This window comes from Protopterus annectens, chromosome 3.part1 (genome assembly GCF_019279795.1).
Source record: "Protopterus annectens isolate FY-2018-M chromosome 3.part1, PAN1.0, whole genome shotgun sequence".
In the NCBI taxonomy this organism is placed as follows: domain Eukaryota; kingdom Metazoa; phylum Chordata; order Ceratodontiformes; family Protopteridae; genus Protopterus; species Protopterus annectens.
The window spans coordinates 1,149,241,205-1,149,258,359 of NC_056732.1; the positions used below are offsets into that span (position 1 = coordinate 1,149,241,205).

At 36.4% G+C, this 17,155-nt stretch overlaps 1 protein-coding gene across 1 annotated transcript in view; it reads left to right on the forward strand.

Moving 5' to 3' along the window:
* COL22A1 (collagen type XXII alpha 1 chain) overlaps positions 1 to 17,155 on the forward strand; it is a 2,341,282-nt gene that overhangs the window by 466,741 nt on the left and 1,857,386 nt on the right. The window contains exon 4 of the mRNA XM_044067281.1: positions 9,642 to 9,716. Coding sequence (XP_043923216.1) covers positions 9,642 to 9,716 — 75 coding nt within the window. The remainder of the gene's footprint in view (positions 1 to 9,641; positions 9,717 to 17,155) is intronic.

Consider the following 17,155-nt stretch of genomic DNA (forward strand, 5'->3'; position numbering starts at 1 on the left):
GCATCTTTGAAACAGGTTTTAGTAATGGTGCAAGCATTAATAAAGGAATGCTATTGATATTTCATTAATTCATCAAAGCCAGTTTTGTCCATATTATTTTTAAATTTCTTGTCCTTCTTGTTTTTTATATAATTATTTATTTATTTTAATTTGAAGGGGTTCAAACATGCCCTGTATGAACAACTTATGATCTTAGGGAGAAAAGAATAAACCACCAGATTCAAAAGATGTCAAGCATACTGGCTGGATTCAAATCTCACTCCAGGCTGACAAGCATTGATTATTTTGCATATGAAACTATTTCCTTGGAGTCTGAATGAAAACCTAAATGTTGTGTGAAGGGGTAAAGTATAGTAACATTTTCTTCGCAAACACGGAGTACACAACAACGTGAATTAAGAATGATCAACAATTTAGCAACTTTCAGATAAATTCACATAACTGTCTCTTCACTAGTATGTTAATTTGACCCAAACTTGGCATAAAGTCTTCATTTTAACCACATGGCACTTCTCATTTCATCTTCTTTTCTAGAATACAGTTTCTTCTTGCTGTCTTGTGTAATACCACCACTGACAATAGCCAGGACATACTGCTTTACCTCTACTTACTACTGTCTTCCAACTTCATCCATCTTCAGTAGCCCCACATCAATATTTGTCTTGCTTCTAACCTCATTCATTCTCCTGCCCTTTTCAACTTCCATAAATACTTTACTACATCTTTAAGTCTATACACTGTCTCCATCTCTGCTATTCACAATCTGTTCATTCTATTACTATTGTTTAGTCACCTGCATCATCATAAGTGTTATTTAACCTTGTCCATAATTAATTTAAAAGTTATGCGGTGCTATTGTTGCTCTTTTTATTATGTCTGTTTCTGCTGTTTTGTATTTTTACTAAACAAACTTCATTTTTGCATTCTTTTCACTCAATAGCTTGTATTAATGCTATAGTCAGTGCTAAACATTTTGTCAACTAACTACTATTTTCCCAAAGTAATGTTTGAAAATAATTGTTATACTTTACATGCTTTTATTTTCATCTTTGAGTTTTCTTAGAAAATAAACATTGCCTGTTAGAGCAAATCCAGTCAAAACTGTAAATAAGCAAACAAATAAATAAATAAATGGTATAAGGTCGTTATAGGATTTTCTAAGTAGTTATGCTTTTCCCCATATTTGCCAATATGTTTGATAATCCAAGTATATCCTTTGCATATCCAAAATGGAGGGCTTCCACAGACTGTTCACTGACCTTATGAAAAATGACCATGCCATAATTACCTTTAACAGTTTTTATCCTTGTAGACATGCACATAAGTTTGGCCTAAGGTATGAAGAATGACACTGTCACAGACTTCTTAAAAAGTGGAGTGAGGTACACCCACGTGCGTGCGCGCGCACATACACACACACACACACACACACACACACACACACACACACACATAATTATCTCTATATTTAATCTACATATCTATATCTAATATATATATATATATATATATATATATATATATATATATATAAATATATATTATAGATATATCTACAAATATATTTGTGTGTGTGTGTGTGTGTGTGTGTGTGTGTGTGTGTGAATTGTGTTTGCTTATTTGTTATTCTGTAAGAGCAGTATAAGTACATGTATAGTCCAGTAGGTATACCCATTTTAGCTATCATGAAAATCTAAAGGAATTTCTTTGTGCATTCAGATTCCAAAAATATGATTGGCCAGATTTTGTCCTAGCTGCTCTTTGATTGATTTTCACTTACTATGGTGAAGTCAGCAAAGTGTAACTATCTGAACAGTAGGTGCAGACATCTGGCAATCTACTCATTGTTTCTGATCCTTTATTTCTGACACCATATAATGTTCTGGCATTCAGGTATAATTGAATGCATTCAGCAGCAGTTTCCCTTCATGCTGCTTCATTGAGTATGACTCCTCATCTAAATGACACTTTTGCTCAGGGATAAACCTGCAATGTGGGGCACATTAGTGGCACTACACATCCCTACAGTATTGGCTGCAACAATGACAGCTACCTTTGAATACTGCATTGTCCTTTGCCCAACAATGATTTAATCTCTTAGTGCACTTAGAGTCCTTAATCAGTATAATGGACATACAGATTTTAATTCCCCTCCCCTGTCCCCAGTTTGGATGTTCACTTCAGATTTTCTTATAAAGCACACAATAATAAGTCCCTTTCAAGCAGAAGCACCATCATTTTCTCTACATAAAATTAATATTATTATGAGGATAGTGTTTGTATCAGAAGCAACCATTTATTGCTTTCCAGCTACATTGCTCTGACAGACACAAAGTGTACATAGTTTTTTAAGATCTAGCAGACTGTACTGTCAAAAATTCTTTGCCACATTTAGTGAACCATATGATCAATGCTTTATCTTTTGTCTGAAATGCTTAAATGATATTTGTCTTCAGATTTCAATTGCCAACAGTAGTTAAAATAATTTAACTGCCATTTTGTTTACCATCCAAAAAAAAAAAAACAGTTTACAATGCAGTATATAAATGTTTAGATGATGAGCTGCTCTATTGGTGTACAGCACTGTGCAATTACATGTACCACTATGTACGATGTGTACGAGTAGGTTATTAGTTGAGACAAAAGTGCCCTTGTGTATTTGTATTTGTGTACAGTCCACGGGTGTCATGATCTTCATTGTTTCTATTTTGTAGTCCAAAATGTTTTTTCTACTCATCTCCGGTGTCTGCTTTACCAATCTGATTTCAAATTCATTTGCTAGCATTGCAACTGAGCTTATTGATTTTTGGCATATATATGCATCTGCTCTATAAATAGTCCTCTGTAGAGTACATTTGCTTTCAGTTTCATGTAGAAAATGGATCTAGCATTTGAAGTGAGTAAAGACTAAGGCAGGAATACAAATCACTAAAAGGGATGGAGGATGGAGGATGGAGGATGGGTAATACTATCAAGTGTTTGTTTCACTCATTTTATTTCTTTTTTGTTTTCTTACTTCCTGCCTTTCTATCAAAACTGTTAAAATCCAGAGTCTAGCTTTCTTTGCAAGCTGAGAAGACAAAAAAATGATGAAAATTCACATTATTGAAAAAATATGAAATATGTGCCTGACAAATGTTAAATACATCCTCCGATATGAAACTTTTAAGAAAACATGAGACAGTACTACTTGCAAAATTGTTCTTTTTTTTTTTTTTGTAGAAGACTATCATGAATTCTGCCCTTAGACACCTCACAACAGCGAGTTTCCTTAGTTTCTTCTGATGTGATTATATAATGAATAATGACAGTGAATTTTCCTTTCTTATTTTTAATATATTCTACTGCCAATCATTAGCAGACCAGAGTTCCACTGTAGCGACCCCTAAATGGGAAAAGCTGAAAGAAAAACAACAACATCATTTTTAGTATATTGCAATCATCACTCGTCAGATGACTTTGAACAGAGGCACAACACATTTGTGATTGTCTGCTTTGCCAGGTTGATCCTTAGCTTTCATGTGCTTGTCCTACTTTGCATGTAGTATTTAATTAGTTCATAGGTTCATAGGTAAGTACTAGGCTATTGGCCCTGGGGCCTATACAAGCCCAGCCAAAAAGGTACCCTGGCTTTTGATACTATCAAATGTTTGTTTCACTCATTTTATTTCTTTCTTGTTTTCATAGTCAAGCATACTACACTGTTTAGCCCTCCATGAGTGATTATTTCACTGACAGGACCCAGAAAGTTAGAATTTGGGAGTCTCCCTCTATGAAGAGGCCAGTCACCAGTAGAGTCCCACAGGCATGTACTTCTCTGAAGTCAATGCCAATGTCAAGGACCTCTCACTGACCAAATATGTAGATGATTGCAAATTAGGAGGAAGTCATAAAATCCTCCACCAACACTATCATTTTCCAGGAAGGGCTGACACAGACAAATAGCTAGTGTCAGAGCTACAGACTAAAACTTAATGCCAAGAAATGCATAATAGTATCCTTCAGAAAATCATCCATCCCTGGTAGCTATCATATTGGCAATACACCCCTAAGAGTTGAAACAGTAGTCAGGGACTCATGGACACACATAGACAGTAATCTAGCCTTTGACCATTAGGAAATCATTTTGTGTTGTACAACTATAAGCAAAGGTATGGCATCTAGGTCCAAGGAGGTCATTGCTTCACTGTTCGGAATTCATCAGATCTGTTGTTGAGTACAATACCCTCTTTCATATGGACTTAACCAGGTACATCCAATAACTGGAACATCCATAGAGTTTCCTCACTAAAAGAATACACCACATAAGTAACATGTCCTGTGCAGACCACCTCAGAGCCCTAGCCCTGTTTTGAGCGATCAGAGGAACCATAACTGATTTAATGAGCCGCTAGCAATTTCATTGTAGCCTCTGTGTGCACTGAGACTTACATGGCTTAATATCTGAGACAAGCATATGCTACTGGCAGGATCCACCAGATAAAAGCATATTTGTTGGCAGACAGATGAGGCACTGCAGCCCATGTCTCCACCAATGGGAGGGGACCCTCTCCCTGTGGAGGGGGTACCCCTGGTGCTGTTGTGATCTGGCTCCACTGTTTGTCATTCATCAGACCTATCATTAAGTACAATGTCCTGTTTAATATGTACTTAACTGGGTACATTCAACAACTGGAACATCCCTTGAGTTTCCTCACTAAAAGAACACAAGGCATAAGTAACATGTCCTAAGCAGACCACCTCAAAGCCCTATCCCTGTTTTCTGCCTCCTACTGGCTATTGAGGGAGTATCTATGCCGAGGATGCAAAGCATTTTCAAACCCCACCCTGATGGACCTCCTGCATATCTGCAAAACAAACAGCACTAGAATTATTCGTTTTAAACACTTAAACCTTGTCTGTGATAAAAGTAGGACCTGCTGGCGAGACAGATATGTGTCACAGATACTACCCCTTTTCTGGAACAGACTCCCAATCCATGCGAGGTAGAGTTCCTAATTCAAGTGTAACTTGGACAATTAGATGGGTAACAGGAAATTTATCCCTGGCTTGGCACCTATGCCTCCAATGGACACCAGCAGCCTGAGAATGGTTCATTTCTGAGGCCCCTGCTTTTAAATGTTTCATCTCACAAACCCCTGCTTACACTTATCAAGGGAACCAGAATTTGTCAGTGATTTGGGATGCATGGCTAGACTTAAAAATGCCCCAACCTAGTATATACACACATATGAACCTGTAACTCTAATTCACATTAACATTTTATTATTTTTCCTTTGAGTTGCTTTAAAAAGTGGATAATTTGGTATCTGAAACGTATAGAATCCAGTGCAAAAATAAAGTTGCACCTTTGTGTCAAGCACATTTATGTCATATGGGTTCAACAGCCAACATGTTTAGCATCCTCTCTGTAAGGATGATTATACTTATTGCTTACTTTAACAGATCATGGTAATATTGCATGACTCCTTTAGGGTGGGTTCTCCGTCTTTATATCCAGAAAAATCTATTTTTTCTGAAAGAAGTGATGACATCTATAGTCACATCAGACGAGAAGAGAATATATGGGCTTGGTGCTGAACAATTAAAAATCCAAAATCCAAAAATAAACACAGTTCACCACACAGTAGAGGAATATTTATTATAGATACACTACTAACATGTTTTCAATTAATCCTTCAGGCACTTATAATAATATAACTATATAAATATTTAATATAAAAATATCTTTTCTTTAAATAAAGAAAAAAAGTAATGCACTCTTTAGAGCAATTACTGTTTTAAAAGCACATAGTCCTCATTTCATAAAGCCTTAAGTAATACATATTAATGTCACAGTCCTCTTTGCTTTAAAATAAGTTTTAATGACAGATAATTATTTAACCCTGAATGATAGTGAGCTTCCAATTCCAAAATCCATTTCAGTTCAACTGCTTAAGTTTTCTTCGTTAAGTATCCTCCTCTAATGACAGTAAAATGACTGATATACTATTAGACTTGCGATTGTTTATATGAAACCATGATTAAAGGCTATTATTTAAAGGTAAAAATCCTGCAACCCAGTTCAAGAAATGCAGCTTGTTTATACCCATGCATTTTCCTTGTGAGCATGATTTTAGAGAATATTTTAGGCCTGCTGAAAATCAATAAAGAAGAAGAAATAACAAGAAATTTTATAGCTTGGAACAATGGTATGCATTTTTGCTTTTGGAACATAATATGGGTGTTCTGTGTATTGTAATGTATTACAGTCAGTTCTGCAGTCATAACCATTTTTTGCCATGTTCACTAAATGGATGTTAAAAATTCATCTCGCAGTCTTCCAAATCTTGTTCTATTTCTTATTGTTCTACAATAATTGAGCAGAATAATTATACATAACATAGTGAGTAACAGTACTAGGTAAGAACATTCCATGGCAAAGTGGGCAATGTGTGCAAAGCTCTAGAAACCAGAAGTGACAAGGAGCTTGGTCTATGATGCTAACACATCATCATCATCATCTTCTTCTATCGGCTGTTCCCATTATGGGTCGCCACAGCGGATCATCGGTTTCCATTTCTTCCTGTCCTCTGCATTATGCTCTTTCACACCAATCACCTGCATGTCCTCCCTCACCACATCCATAAATCTCATCTTAGGCCTTCCTCTTTTCCTCTTACCTGGCAGCTCCATCCTTAGCATCCTTTTCCCAATATACCCAGCATCTCTCCTCAGCACATGTCCAAACCAACGCAATCTTGCCTCTTTTGCTTTGTCTCCAAACTGTCCAACCTGAGCTGACCCTCTAATATACTGATTCCTAATTGTGTCCGTCCTAGTCACACCCAGTACAAATCTTAACATCTTTAACTCTGCTACATCCAGCTCTGACTCCTGCCTTTTCGGCAATGCTACCGTCTCCAACCCATACAACATAGCTGGTCTCACTACCCTCTTGTAGACCTTCCCTTTCACTCTTATTGGTACCCGTCTGTCACAAATCACTCCTGACACTCTTCTCCACCCATTCCACCCTGCATGATGCTAACACATTAGTACAGTAACAATGGTCCTGCATCTTCTTTATATCGATTCCTAGTTATTAAAAATTATATTCTGCTATAACTAATGTGGTTGATGCCTTTTATCACTTAAACCTTTCCAGATATCCCTAAGTATATAACTGCCTTAAAATATATATAATTCTGTGGTATTGAATGCTCGCCTCTTCTTATCAGCCCTTGAACCAATGCATGTGACAACTCCATGTATAATTTAAAAAATGAGGGCTGTAGTTACAGTTGTAGTTAGCTGCTTATATGTTTTGTTCATGGAAATTTCACAATTTACAGTAAAAATCTACTGGGAAGTTTTGCTAGTTAAGCTCTTGCGTATAAATAAAACATCCTACAATAAGAAGAGAACTGAGTGCAAAGGACTGAATGTTTGATGAATAAAACTAAAAAGAAAGGTGAAAATTATTGTTACATGCAGAATTTTAAGTGGATAGAACATAAATGAGATGATGAATAAACACAGTATAGGAAAGGTAAGAAATAATAAAGAAGAAATGGCAGATGAGTGAAAAGTAGATGGAATAAATGACATAACGATCGAGGTTAAAACATAAATCAAAAGTAGAGCATCTCACTCTAGGCTAGCATATCATGCATTTAGCACTTTTCAATATAACTTTGGATTTTTCTTGTGGTGTTTTGTGGTGCTGCAAAACATAAAATTATTGCCTAAAAATAACATATAGTGAAATATATAATATGAAATTATAGCCATAATGGAAAGAAAGCTGTTTAAATGCCAATGTAAAGAGTATGGAATTCATAAGAAGAGCAACAGAGATAACTAGGAATATATATATATATATATATATATATATATATATATATATATATATATATATATAAAGTGTGTGTGTGTGTGTGTGTGTATGTATGCATGTATGTCTTTATTTATTATGTTTGATGTAATGGATTGAATACATTTCTTCACCCCAGTTCTTCATATTTTATTTCTTGTGTTCTCGCATATATAGATTGAATCTCATATATTCAGAGGCACGTATGCCTTTTGTACACAACCCGATTATCAACATTTTCTTTTTTCTTTTTTATGCAAAATGCAGAAACATGATCATTGCTGACAGTGAAAGACAATTATTTTTTTTAATTATCTACTCAGTTCTACAATTGAAGAAGAAACAACAGGTATATTTCTTCATTAAATTGCAGGTTTAAAATAAAAATTAGAATATTAACATATGTCAGATTGCTTTTACTTACTGAATGTTTGTTCTGCTTGATAAGTAAGAAAGGGAGGTGCAGTTTAAGCTGGCACATGCTTACAGGATAGAACAATGCAAAAATAGTACTTTTTGATTGACATGGTATGTCTGCAATAGTAATTAACAAAGAATTATGTCAGATAATAACTGTCTATGTTACAGAGAAAATAACAGAGTACATAATACCACCAAAACTGAACAACTTGGATAAGCTTCAACTATTAAACATTTAACACCATTATGCCACTGAGGTAGATGTGCAGAATAGAATGTCATTCTTCAAGAATCAATGAACGTTTGAACGTGTTGCATTCATTTCTGGGACACCGTGTAATATGACAAATGTTGACATGTGTTTTAAAAAAATGATTTTTCACTTTGAAAAAAATCTGAGCTAGCAGTTTCAGACTTTTGTACATCCACATGGAAATGATGGGCCGTAATGTTGCATTTTCTTTTCTGCAAGCAAAAACTGACTTTAAAATGTGCATTTTGCGTGTATGTTTGTTTACTAAAGGTGAACCTCTTTTTAAAACACCACTTGAGATAAAATATAAACAATGTAACAAACTGTTCTACATACTGCACAAGGTGTGTGCTGCTGATGCCTGGTGTAATGACCAGTAGAGGGTAAGTATTGCATCTATATAGCCTGTATGCTTGTAATAATTTCTTAAGCAAGAAGGGACTCAAGTACACCTAATACTAAATCTTTGCCTTTAACTTGATGTGTAATTGCAAGTGATGTTAAAAGGCTTAAGTTCAGTTGGGCACCACATTTGTTACAGTGCAAACCTGTAATAAAAAGTCTCTAAATCATTAACACAATATACAATGAGAAGAGCTAGAGGTGTGCATAGTTTTGTTATGAGGGGAACAAAACTCATAGCACTGAGGATACATTCTTATGCTATTACATTGAATACGTTTAATGGATACCTTCTTAATAGGTGTCAAGCATACAGTTGTTACATTCAAGGAATAAGAAAGCGTATATACTCCATTGGGTTGAATTTATTTCTTTTTCATTGGTTAAGCGGGTAAATCTATATACATCAATGACCCTAAAGCACTACTTGAGTGACTTGCTCTGTGTTACAGACTAAGCAAATGGAGACTGAGGTAATGAAACCTTCATCTACCGAATGAAGTTTATTTTCAGCTCATAGTCTTATTCATTTGTACTGAATTACCGTATCATCTAATGCTTTAATGGACATTTAATCAGTGGAGCAAATATGCTATTGCATTGAAGGTTGAATGTTTCCAGAAATGATTGTAAGAGCAATGTGTAGTACTTGATGTTACATTGCAGGTTTTTCTAAATTCATTGCCTTACATTGTATATTTTCCTCCACAGATGTGCTTTGCCCTGTCCTGCGGATAGAAGGGGAACAGTTTAAACAAACCAATGGGGGCACAGAAGACATACCAGGTAAATTAATAATTACTTTCCCAATACAGGTACAAGAAGTGCAGATGTGAAATATACAATGCTAACAACTCTGTGTAGCTGCAGTAACAAAGAAAAATGAAAGAAATGCAGTGGTGGTCCACTAAAAAAAACACAAAGACACTGGAACACAGAAGTGATGCAATACCTTCTATTGGACAAATAAAAGGTTTTGCAATTACTTGATCTTTTGAGTCGGTGTAGGCCCTACATCAAAAGTTATTAAGTTACTGATATTAAATACACTGATTAAATATCCACTTGTGCCTAGAAAGGGAAGCACATTATTTATTTATTTCCAATTGGCTAAAAAGGAAATCTTGAAACATGCTAGTGTGAATAAAATGCAGCTCATACTACATCTGCAGAAACATGGAGTGTGTGTGTGTGTGTGTGTGTGTGTGTGTGTGTGTGTGTGTGTGTGTGTGTGTGTGTGTGTGTGTGTGTGTGTGTGTGTGTCAGTGTGTCTATGTATGTTAGAGAGAGAGAGACTGAAGCTGTAGAACAGGGTGATGACATTCTATAATAATTATCATTACTTTATCAACACCTTATGGTTGGAATAACAAGTAGGGTGTGATTACTTTAGGGTTTATTGCTGAGACTTCACCATCAAATTGAACAAATGAAGAAGTTGATATACAACAGCCTGACCATTTTAGTATATACGTGGGGGAGGAGGACAAAGCTTTTTATATGCCTCATGGCTGACTAGTGGCCACGTAATTCACTATAAATTTGCAGGGAGCTGTTTTCAGTTGTGAGGGTTGACAGAGGCCTTGATTAAGACATAACTGTAAACTTGCAGATGTAAAGACAGTTGAGCATTCACGTGGCCTATAGCACAAAGTAGAATATCCAGTTCCATGTGTCTCATATGGTAGTACCTTACTGGCAATCTGGATATAGTTTGTCTAGGCTCCCTAACACATCACACTAAAGTGCCACTACAGTCTAGCTGCATTTTTGGAAAGGCACAGTTCTGTCTCCATTGCCACTTTCTGTGAGCAAAGAACTGTGATCTAGCGGAAGCCCGTCTGATGGCTTGAAATTCAAAATTATTTTTGTCACTTCTACTTTGACTACAAAGAATTTATATATAGTATAAGTGCAGTTTGGGTATGATATATGCTATTTATACAAACAGTATTCATTTGATCATAGAAAGGATTCTCTTTATAACCAGCTAGCCAGAATCTAATATTTGTTTATTCATAGATTCATACTAAGCTAACTGTCCTTGCAAGCCATTTTAAGCTTAGCCAATTATCCCTTGTGAGACTCAAACCTGGCACCTTGTATTTGTAAGGCAAACACCTTAACCATTAGGCCACCCTCCAACCCCTGGTAGGAGTAGGGTGTGATTTTTTTTTCATACTGTCACTCATTAATATGTTATTTTATGTGTGTCAAATGTATTGAATTATTTTAACTTTAATTAAGCATTTCTGCTTTGTTTGCACATCTTTGACATGTTTGGTTTATATGAACTAACAACATCATTATATCACTATCTCAAAAAAAGTATTTTTAAGTGTTATATATTTTTGAAGTCTTATGCAGACTTAGTAGTGGTGTGCCTTATTGTCCTATAGAAGGGATATGTGACCTTAAAGTAGGTGAGTAGTGGATCATATCCTGCCTTACACCCCCCCCCCTCCAAACCAGGTGAAGTAGTCTGTGTAAGCATTAAGCCTGACTGCAACTTTATAATCCATTTCTTACAATCACAAACAATTCTGTCTTGAATCCAAGAACAGACAAGCAAAGACAACACAGATGATGTCTTTTGGTTATGTTTTTATTATAGTCGCACTCAGATTTTCAGGGCAATCCTGGGAAAACAGGGTGTATATAATCGTGTGAGGTAGAACTAGTGACAGTAGGAACCTACTTTTTTGATCTTAATGCCATATCCAGGCAGCTATGCATCACTATAGAACTTCTTAGTAAACCATTATAAGCTTAAGGTAAGGAAAACGCCTCACAGTAATGTTTTAACCTGCATACTCTGATGTCCTATCAAAAGGAAGATAATCTTCTTCTACAGCATACCTGGAACGTACCCCCTGTCAGCTGATAGAATAGACTGCTGTGTAACTACACCTACCATTTGCACTGATCATTTTATTCTCTGCTGCTGGCCACTGTATTGTATAACCTGATTTTAACATATTGTCTGTGTAACTGTTATAGTATCATACGCTGCTCCTATATGCTGTTTGAAGCAGTACTGCTATCCCATTGTGCTTTGTGATAATCTTCTATATTTTTCAGTAAAAAAAAGATGTTCACAACTACAGAGACTAGCAAGCATCCTTTTATTTTTCTGCCCTTACCTTTAATTAAAGAACAGAACATTTCAAATTAGGTAGCACTGAAATCCTTTAATTATAGTGGCATCTTTCAGCGATGTAAGTAGCTCAAAGCAAACTAATAACTGGGCAAAATGCAGCTTGGCAAAATCACTACAGAGATTCTGTTGTGTTTTTTATTGTAGTGGTTCTTGATTTTCTAAATGCAACAAGTTCCCTTCTAAAACTTATTACCGAATTCCTTCTTGCATAGTCCTCAAGAATACTTGGGAAGAAGACTGCCTGGTTGCTTCACCCCCTTCTCTATCTAAGAAGGCCGACTAGTTGTGGTGGAGGTAACTGCATCAGCAAGTAATAAAGCTGAGAATTTTATAATATGACAATGTAGGAAACTGCCCATCAGAGCACTACACCAGTGCTACTATGTATACATTTTATATAAAACATTTATCCAAGCTTCAATGCTGTGGGAGACCACATGTTTTTATACTAGTGTACACCAGGCTGTAACAATTCTGAATGCCACCCGGCTTTGCTTCCATAAGAATTACTATGTCCCATCTGACCATGTATATTCTGCATGCAAAATTACCATGCATATTATGTTTAATTGTTCTGTGCTACTTTCTCCCTGCCCCAGCAATGCCTGCTGAATTGAACACTTCATGCAAGGTTCATCTCTGGTGAATGATGCCAGACCTTAATCTTGTTGTAAACCCTCTGTTGTCATTTGGAGGGCAATCTGAGACAGTGTGAACACCAGCAGTGTGAAACAGGGAATGCATGAGGTAATATACTCCCCAGGCCCAAGTGGAAGCAGGCCTTATTTCTGTGTATCAAACACCAAATATTACAGCTGCAGTACAAGTTTTGCTCTCAGGTCAACAAATAAATAAATCCTTGCCTTAACTTTTCACTTTAACTCAAAAAAAAAAAAAAACAACTTCTGTGTATGATTCTGCTGCTCAGCAGTATGCTGTAGGGGATGGCCACCAATTTGTACGTTATATAAGCACCTAGTCCCTGCTCTGATGCATAAGGGCATTGTTAAGGATGTTCTGTGCCAGCTCTGCTGTGGTGCTGTATGACTGTAATATATCTTACACACCGGAAATAAATTCTTTTTGAAGATGTAACTATTATGTCTGCACAATATGTAGTTCTAATGAGGTTACACAGGATTCAAATGAAAAAAAAATTGCCGTAGAGGCTGACTCAGTTGTGCAGTGGTCAGCGTAACTATTTCCCAGTTCTTTGTTCCCTGGTTCAGTTCCCAGGTAAAGCATATGTGCAGAGTCTGTATTTCCATACTCTTATTTTATCTGTTGCCCTCTCATTTCCCAGAGACATGGCAACAGATTAATTGGTAAGACTCAAATTGCCTATAGCTTAGGTGCAGTGTGAGTTTGCATGCATCCTACAAAAGTGTTAGATCTTATTCAGGAGTGGTTTCATGACATATCACAATTGCCTACTGTTTTTAGTTCACCTACTGCCTTCAACAGGTTAAAGCAGGTGTTATGGAATTGCTGCCCAATTCTTTCCCTCTTTCTCATTAGAATGTAAATGTAAAGATTGTTTAAAAAAATCATGGATTCGAGGTCATTCCATTAAGTCGAAAGCAGAGAAATATGATGCATTTAAAGTGATATCTGATAAAGAAGCTTAATTCCTCATTTGTGCACCTTCATATTGTCTATCCAAAACATACGTACCATGGCTAAGCACATTGTGGGCCTGTACATGTGAAAACTACACATAAACAACACCCAAAACCCTCTACTGTAAGTAGTAGATTCCTTCATATTACAACATCAAGGCAGTGGTACATGGAAGTCAGAGTAGGAGAATTTCAGAAGTGTGTTCTTAAATTAACAGTGGTTCCATAATGTAAATTGTACTATCATGTTTCTACTGACACAAGATTATAGGGTAGTGTTTGGTAGTTACATGGAAAAAGAATGGGTGGATTACTTTGGTAGGTGATGCACAGTTAATGCTTTGCCCAGAGGATTTTATTTTTAGTCTTCTGACATTATGTAATGAACTTTAGCAGATTAATAATTTTTTTGCAGTGAATCATGAGCCATGTGAACCATGTCACAGATATGACATACAGTAATCCCCATATGGAATACATTGTATAAGGCACACAGACAGACATGTTCCTTATGCTAGACAGCTATTTTAGTATAGGCTAGTACTGGATGCAGTGTTCCAGAGTTGTTTCGTGTACTGATTTTTTTTCTTCTGTATATGATTTTTTTTACCGCTGTGCTTGCTGACCATAAAATATCTCTGTATCAGCCAGTCTCATTTGTTCCTCTGTTCCAGGTATTCTACAGTGAGATCAATATCTGGTCAAGAGAGTCTGTTTCATAATCAACTTCAGTGGTGGCTTAAGCCTTCACCAATATCTCACCGATGAATGTGAATTGTTTTTAGCCTTAACCATTCCTCTGGGTCTGGGACAATTGACCCACATCAATGAAGGATCCACTATGCCTCCCGTGTGAGTAGACACTCCAGTGTCCCCATGATGAGGGCTATCATGTTCATAGTTTGTTGGCTGAATACTGCTCCTGACCAATCCTTTGTGCTACCACTCCTCCTCAGGGGGATTGTGGCATGCAGCAGTCCCAATATGCTCCCCTGCTGAGGATAGCTGTCGCTTGTCCCTCTTAATATAGATGATGAACAGGTAGGATAGTTCATTTAGATGCGTTATTGCATGAAAACACATCAGAATCCATAGCAGCATCACAAATTATAAACAAACTAATTAACAGCCTGACCTTACAGACATACATGCTCACATCTCAACAGCTTACTACAAAATGGCAGTCAGGCTCACACGTGCTCAGTATTCATACACTTGTGCAAGCTCTTAGATAGCTTCTTAATGACATATACACACATATTAATCTCCATCATTACAGCCGAGTGACATCTCCAGGCGTTTCTGCAGTTACCTCCTACTGCGCCTCTAGGCGTCAAATATTGCCTGTTCATATTTGCATTAATAATTCCAAAACCATGCAACATACAAGTTATCAGAAAATTGTATCTTGAAGCATACATGATGGCAAACACAATTGTATTGATATATCTTCTCTGTCAATGGGTATTTGTTAAAAATATAAGGTGAAAACTTTATTTTTTAAATGCTGAAGCCACACCCACTGGGAGTTAAAGGTACATGCTCAAAAGAGCTCTACTGGAGGGAATGAGTTAAAAAGATTGCCCTTAAATAGAAATGACATTGGAGATAGACATGCAATAATATACACATTAGAAACAAACATAATGTTCATGTCCAAGTTACAGTGTATTTATAACTTGATCTGGAGATACCACCGGATCTGGTAACATAGTAATCAGGATTGGGTTTAGCAACAGGGACAGTCTTCGGTGAACAACTCATATCAGGAAGTTTGAGAGTCATCACAGGAATGGGAATATTCACTGGGACATTTTCTGGAACTGGAACATTGGACAACTCACTCTGAGGAAAACAGTCTTTCTCACAGGCTAAATGCAGGCTCAGACACCAGAATCAAATGTTTCCAGTTCCACCTAAATTGTACTCCTTGTGATTCCACAATGTAAGCTTTCGGCTCTGAGCAAATATTCTTCATGACTCCAATCTGATCATAACCTTTGGACGTTTGCAGCCTTACCATTTCTCTCTCTCGTAATGGATTGAGCGGTTTGCTGGTCTTATCATGGTAAGACTTTTGGGAGTGGTGTTTCTTCAACAGATTGGCTTTCACTGACCTGTTGTTTTCGACATGTGGAACCAACAATTGACTACTAATTGGTAAAGTGGTTCAGGTTTGTGTCGACAGAAGTCTTTGGGCAGGTAAACCAAGATCATGAGAAATATGTCTAAGATTCAAAAGTTTCAGGAAAGCATCACTATTGTCTCATTTTGCCTTCTCTAGTAGTTTTGTACTTTGAACTGCATATTCTGCCAAAGCATTTTATTTTTATTATTATTTATTTTAAATTTGTTTACCGGGAAAGTCTGGCTGGACACATGTCCTTTTTCAGCGGAAGCCTGGGGAGAAAAGCTACATTTAGTGCATATACATACCTAGATGAATAACATCTGAATATGTAGGCAAGACATATCAAAGTACAACTGGCAGTAGATGTGTTAAATAAAATTAAGAATTCAATACACAGGAGGTTCAGTTTCAAAAGTTTACTAGTGTACACCAGGAGGCAAAAAATGTACAAGTACAGAATTTTGTCTAACATGAAACAGGAAGTACACAATTTTATATAGTCTAAACATTCAAGCTGTGCCCACCTTACTGACGTGGTATGTCACAGGGCATCTACATCACTTTAGCTTACAGTCCTCTATTCATAAAAACTGCTGATGCTGTATATTTTAAAAAAGTTTTCCTCTGCTAACAATACGGCCTTGCTATCCACCTGGTCAGACATAATGTCTTTCTGTAAAGTTACTTCTTCAAGGTTTCACATCAGTTTGAATACAATGGTGGATTCAATCTTCTAATACACATCTTTGTTCACTGTAACACTTTCCCACCAGCTGCATGCTATCTTAGTAACACATATACAAGGCCAAATCATCCCAGCAGGAAAGAGCAGAAGATTTCATTATTTCACACATTTAATTTCCTGACCCAGCAGATAATCATTTGTGAAAAGCAGAAACATTAAAACTTGCTAAGCTAGCATCTGCCAAGGTCGAAGGTCAGCTTGCTTCAAGCCACACTGCAGTTTCAAAACTACTTACATTTACACATGAATTAATCCTTTCTGTTATATGATTAATAGAATAAAATGCATTATATACTACTTTGCTTTTAAACTAGCATTTCTCATATATTCAAATACACATTTTTCTAACATTTTCCCCCCTATTAATACTTTTTATTCTATTTTGAAGTATGCATAGTGTCATTTCATCTCCCAACCTCTTCCACTTAGGATTTTCAGCTAGGTGATTCATTCAATCTATACTTCAGAAAAAATGTCATCTGAGATCAATTTTTCAATCTCAATATCTTGGTACAAAGTTTCAGAAACAGATACATCAGTAAAATCTTTGATTAATCTTTTCATGCAGGG